This window comes from Sinocyclocheilus anshuiensis, unplaced genomic scaffold (assembly GCF_001515605.1).
Source record: "Sinocyclocheilus anshuiensis isolate Anshui unplaced genomic scaffold, SAMN03320099.WGS_v1.1 scaffold335, whole genome shotgun sequence".
Classification (NCBI taxonomy): domain Eukaryota; kingdom Metazoa; phylum Chordata; class Actinopteri; order Cypriniformes; family Cyprinidae; genus Sinocyclocheilus; species Sinocyclocheilus anshuiensis.
Genome location: NW_015548239.1, coordinates 695,224 through 701,941, shown reverse-complemented (window position 1 = coordinate 701,941; position 6,718 = coordinate 695,224). Strand labels below are relative to the sequence as shown.

General features: G+C 38.9%; 1 protein-coding gene across 4 annotated transcripts in view; it reads right to left on the bottom strand.

Annotated features, from left to right (window-relative positions):
* The window catches only part of LOC107654853 (serine-rich coiled-coil domain-containing protein 2-like), a 53,140-nt gene that overhangs the window by 18,159 nt on the left and 28,263 nt on the right, over positions 1-6,718 (bottom strand). For all 4 annotated transcript variants that reach the window (XM_016442131.1, XM_016442134.1, XM_016442133.1 and 1 more), the window contains exons 5-6: positions 4,001-4,100; positions 881-986 (exon numbers count right to left, since the gene is read on the bottom strand). In XM_016442131.1, the coding sequence (XP_016297617.1) occupies positions 881-986; positions 4,001-4,100 (206 nt within the window). The remainder of the gene's footprint in view (positions 1-880; positions 987-4,000; positions 4,101-6,718) is intronic.

Here is a 6,718-nt window from a genome sequence, read left to right as displayed (position 1 = left end):
CGGCGCAAAGGGCGCAAAGCTGACCTCATACGTCATTCCCCCGGAACTGCTTCTGTGTACAACTGCTGACATTAAAGTGAATAAAACTGAACAAATGTCAGGTACAGAAATTGAAATCAAAAGTTTAAAAACACTGTATAGTTTTCTTTTCATAAATAAAATATTGATTAATCCTCATTAAATTTACGAAAGATATTCAGTCAGTTAATGATTTTCTGTTGTTCTTTGATTAACATTAATGATAGGCAGCACGTTTATTAGACGGCTGTCTCTAACACCGAACACACACAGATCTAAAAATACTGTTACACATGCGTTTTCTTTCTCATCTGATTACGTTCACTTAAGACAAAAAAACGGCTGTGTTTATGATGATATACTGACGTATTTCATGCATACTGGTCGATAAATGTGAAAGAGAAGTCAGTTCTGGCCCGGAACAACCTTTGTGGAAATGCACGGAACAGTTCGAGAACGGACACAGGTCGGGAACCTGCATCGGGACCACTGTTCTCTGTGCTCGCGCTTCAGATGTGTGCGCTGCACGCAAACAGTGTGCAAGTTCTTTCCCTTCCTGCACTTAAATAGTTTAAAATCACATTAAAATGCGAACGCGGGAATCGTTAGGCAGAATCGAAATGCACATGTCTTATCGAATACCTGATTATTGGAAATTTGGAACCGGTTCTCGATACCCAACCCTAATAATAATATATAATAGTATACTTTTAAAAAATAAAAATATAAACCCTAACAGCCACCTATGTGAAACCGCTCTTGATTGCGGTATGTAACACCCACTTTTCATAATCCAATGAATTCCTGATCTACATTTTTACTATCATGTTTAATTAGGAAATGTGTGTTCCAAGGCATTCACCTGTTGTCATTATGAGCATGATCCATTCCACTCCATCTCTGTTGTCTCCTCCTCCATTGAGTTGGCCGGCCTCCCCTGTCAGAGCGCTCGAAGTGGGCCATCCCATCTGCATGCACAGAGGGGTCAACAGCAGTCAATGACAAATAAACAAAAGCACTGAACAACCACCCACAACCCAATTCACTTTTAAACACAATTTAGTTAGTCTCCAAGAAACACTCAGATACAGACACACACTCCTTGGAAAAAGAAGGTCATCTTTCTCTGGGAGGTTGAGCTCTTAAGAGTTTCGATACAAAGCATTCACACCGCCCGAGGCGAGATATCAGGGCAAACTTACACGAACACACTCTGAGGCATACGAAATCTCTCTGTCTCACACACACACACACACACACACACACCCAAGCACTCTTTCAATCTTTCTATACACTTCTAGCACAGAATAAGACAGTAAGAAGAACAGACAGAAAACTAAGCTCCAAAACAGACCTGCTACATTCCTCTTGTCCTTGCTGTCTGGTTCACTGCCAGAGCCTAAAAAACAGACTCGAAAAACAGTCCAAAACTCACCCACACGAATACAAATAACCTTAGAACTAAGAGCAGAGATGGTCTGTTTTGACTGACACATCCAAAAGAAAAGGTTGAAATGCAGCTGGACAAAAATTCCCCAAAGTTAAAAATTCCAAAGTTGTGTGGTGTATAACTCCAAAACAAAAGTACATACAAAACTTTCAAATATTGACCAAATTCCTATGACTTTCCGGCCAGCCGAGCATCTGCGAATCCAAGAACTTTTCCGCCCTGTTAAAACGTGGGTGAGTTTGTAAGTTCTGGGAACTCCCTGGGAGATTTGACCAGAACCAGACACATACAGAGACACACAGCTGTAATCCCTGAGCCGTGGGGCTTTCAGAAGAAAAGGGGAACTGATGGTAGTGCTCTCGACCGAAGTCGGCACAGCCCTAGGGCAGGGTCTCCCCTCTGGTCACAGGAACTAGTGTCAAAACAGCAGGCCTTCCTGCCTGCCAAGTGGACGGATCAACCATGGAAGGAATGAAGGAGGGAAGGAGACAGACAGACAGGGAGGGGAGAGACAAGGGGGATGGGGTTCTGAAGTCATCTATTCCCTCCTCTGGCTCTTTCTGGCTCTACAACCCCCTTCACATGACTGCAGGGCATGATGCCCGGGGCTATAAATACAACACACACACACACGTATACCACACACATACACAGCACTGTAAAACTGACTGATTCCTACTGATGGCTCAGGCCAAAATACTGAAAGTAAACATGACAAAACTCAAAAACCAAGCAAAAATACACCAATGCTCATAAGAAACTTTTTTTTTTTAACATCTGAGCTAACAAACAGCTGAAAGAACGGTCCCAAACAAGAAGGGATTGTGCTCCTCATTCCTGTACTCATTCATTTAAATGTCATCTGTGAAGAGTATGTAATGAAGTGTATTGTTTGCCATCTCTAATGTGGAATTTGTCTACGTACAAAAGACTCTGGAATCTGCAGAATCCGTAACCACCCTGTGACCTCACTCGCACACTCTAAAATCATACTCTGAGATTGAAGAAAACAGGAAGCGACATTAGGACATTCTCTTCCAAAACTGAGAGTTTATCTGAGAGTCACTCAAATAATTCAGTTGACATTCAGTATTCAGGATTTCTGGCAGGGGCTGTCTTGAATAGTAACTCATTCATGACAGGCAAGTAACACAGGCACTATTGTATGTCTTTACTGTTATATACTTGAATTTGTTTAACAGTATGTGCATTACAGGACAGTTAGTGCAATATAGCAATATACACTTCCGTTCAAATGTTTGGGTTCGGTAAGATTTTATGTTTTTCATAATTGAATGCTTTCTTGCTGAATAAGAGTATTAATTTATATATTTTTTTAAACTGTTGAACTGTAGTGTATAATGTTGCATTAATAACTAATTTATGTTTTTTTGACAGTATTTGGCAATTGACATGCAAAGTCAAGCAGTGACAGCAGTGTCTTTCAGTGTAACTTGCAAAACTTAGTCTAACACTACTTTAGGTATTTTTCAAATTTTTTTCTAATTCTTGATCATTATTATGCATGCATTTAATGTCCTCAAATTAACTGAAAGACTAAATTCAAAAAAATTTATACATTTAATATTAATATTTAAATAATTATATATTTATACATTTAAAAATTAATGTCACATTACAGCACTATTAAATTAACTGCACAGAAGCCAAAAGGTGAATAAAAATGGAAAAGAACTTAAAATACTTACACATTCATATGAAATAGGTATTTTGACCTAATATTTTAGGTTAATTTACTATAATGTTTTGCTGGGGGAAAAAGTAACCATACAAGCTTTAACTCATGATTCATCCATCAAACATATCAAAAAGCAAAGCTCCAAACAGCCAACAGTCATATAATAAATAATCCAGAAAACGCCCTTCCCACACTGTCTTGAAAAATAATACACTAGCTTTTGGAAAATAAGTCCTGGGTTCTGGGTTAGCCAGTCATGTCAGATCTCTACAACACTTTACATTCCACACAACATGAATTCAAATACAAAATGATATATTAAATCCAACTGAATTAATGATATACTGAATTCAATCTCTTCATCACATAAAATTCATTCAAATCACACCGAGCTGAAGGAAACTCTGACATGGCCATCCGTACAAAAGTCATTCACATTCAAAATAGTGATTATCACTTGCACTTGGCTGTGATCTATCAACATAATGATTAAAACTGATCAACTATCATTATCTATGCAAACAGAAGATTAATTAATAGATCAAAGATAAACGCAAGGATGATTATATTAGAAATTTAATTCAAGTGGACTATTGTGGTTACAAAGGTAAATAGCTGATGATAAACTCCTGTACTGGTGTTCAAAAGAATAAGAGAGACATTTATTTATTAAGTAATGTATTAACCAGATTTGAGAAAACTGATGCAGGTGTGATTCTATTAAACTTTTCATATCTGTAAGCACTTTAGACATCAAACAGAAGGCAGCTTTGACTTATTGAATGATTCCTGGTTATACCACTCAATTACACTGTATGTTTGTGTGTACTAACCACTGAGTAAGGCCCTGTCCTCTGAAAGATCCACATCAAGCATGAGGTCATCATCTTCCAGGTCACATGAGCCAGTGTTATCCAAGTTGTTCAGAATGTCCTGTGTATGAGAAACAACAAATGACAGAGAGTGTGTTTAATAGAGATGGAAAAATGCATTACATTTACCAGAAAAGACATTTGTGGTAATTCACTCACACTCTTTATGTAAGGACAATCGCATAAAAGAAAGGGAATAAAATAGATACAGCCACCAAAAGCTACATGAATACAAACTAAATGTTTTTCGCTTAACATGAAGAGCATATATATAAAAACGACGACTTCTCGGGCCATCTGATTATTTGAAAATCCAAAAGCACACCAAGGTGAAAATCAATATGCCTCAACAAAACCTCAATTTGTCCTCAGACAGAAAATGAAAGAGGACATTTCAAGCTGTGTGGCAGATGCACAAGGGCAGTTATCAGCTATTGGAGCGCTTTTTAATGCATTTTAAAGCGATTCTGTGCATCAAGTCTGGCACGGAGAATTCACGAACAGCTTGTAACACTCCAAAGAGAAAGGAAAACTTGAAATCGCATCATATGACCCCTTTAAACTTTCCATATTTGTAAGCACTTTAGATGTCAAATAAGAAGGCAGTTTTGGCTTAGTGAATGATTGCTGGTTATACTACTCAATTACACTGTATGTGTGTGTGTGTGTGTGTGTACTAACCATGGAGTAAGGCGCCGTCCTCTGGCAGATCCACATCAAGCATGAGGTCATCATCTTCCAGATCACATGAGCCAGTGTTATCCAAGTTGTTCAGAATGTCCTGTGTATGAGAAACAACAAATGACAGAGAGTGTGTTTAATAGAGATGGAAAAATGCATTACATTTACCAGAAAAGACATTTGTGGTAATTCACTCACACTCTTTATGTAAGGACAATCGCATAAAAGAAAGGGAATAAAATAGATACAGCCACCAAAAGCTACATGAATACAAACTAAATGTTTTTCGCTTAACATGAAGAGCATATATATAAAAACGACGACTTCTCGGGCCATCTGATTATTTGAAAATCCAAAAGCACACCAAGGTGAAAATCAATATGCCTCAACAAAACCTCAATTTGTCCTCAGACAGAAAATGAAAGAGGACATTTCAAGCTGTGTGGCAGATGCACAAGGGGCAGTTATCAGCTATTGCGGTGCTGTTTAATGCATTTTAAAGCGATTCTGTGCATCAAGTCTGGCACGGAGAGTTCAAAAGAAAATAAGATCTTTGAAGAAAGACGTTCTCCCATTTCTATGTGCTAAAATATGGTAAGAAATACCATAAAACAAGGCCTCACGGCTTAGCCTTGATTTGGACAACGTGAAGAAATTACTCTGATGTGGCTCATCTTAAAAGTGTTTCTCAAGAACTGCTCTGAACTGATTTCAAGGTTGGGAGTAAAATTTGAGAGCAGGAGTGAGTCTTAAAGGCCTGGAACCAATTGAAAGGATATTTAGCTCATTTATTTCATGATTCATCATTTCCAAAACATACAAAAAATACTGCATGGCACTATCAGGGGTTAAAGCAAAAAAAAATCCTGAGCCTGAACTTTTTTCCGGGGGTTGCGGGGGTGGACACATAACACAGGGTTATTTGGCAAAAAAAAAAAGGATTATTTGAAAATGATTTTCCTTGAAACTAACTAGTAACATATCTGCCCTTGCCATTAGCCCTTGACAGGCTCAGACTACAGATTATGGTGGGCTATTTGAAAAAGCAATACCAGGAACGGTTACTCACTATAATGTAAACACATGTAACATTTAGGATGCTTTTGATATCATGTTTTGCTGGTTAGATTTGTCCTTGACAGGGTACAAGTAGGGTTGGGTATCGTTTGGTTTTTTTTCGATACCGGTGCCAAATCGATACTTTTAAAACGGTTCCGGTGCCTAAACCGATACTTATTTAAAAAAATAAAATAAAATGGACAAATATTTCAATCGATCGCTTAGGCATGGCACCGAAATGAGGCACCGAAATCTGCGTTCGGACTCGGTTCTAGTACATACCGGTTACACAGGTACCGATGCCATATTGGTAGCGGGTTTCGGTACCCAAACCTAGGTACAAGATGCCCTATTCTGTGTTGGCATAGGTTTATAAATGACTTGTTACAAATTAAGTGAGATAACGCACAGTTTTCCCAGATGAAAGTAAACAGCGCAAACGCTCATTCAAAAATACTTAAATACACCGCATCCTGAGAGCGGCTCCCTGATGCGGCAAAATTATACACATTATTAGAATGTTTAAAGGAGTGGACACAAAAATTGCGGGAGCGAAACATGTTGCGGGAGCAGGCGCAATGGTCAGAGATTCAACGGGAGCGGGATTAAGGCCCTGTCCACAAGAACGCAGTTATTTTTAAAACCGCAGCTTTTTCTACACGGTTTGGCCATTCGTCCACACGCAAACGCAGCCCCAGTTCACTGAAACCGAACGTTTTTGAAAACGCCTGCCGAGTGAAGATTTTCAAAAACTCCAGTTGCAGTGTTATCGTGTAGACAGCGAAACCGGAGCTTGTGACGTCGGCGCCTGCGCTGTTATCTCCGCCTACTTGATACTTTTTCAGGCTTCTGATTGGCCAACATGGCTTTACGGTTTAGATTATATCGCCACCTGTTGGTTTGGCATGCTCTTGACAGTGCTTCATAGCATGCTTTTGC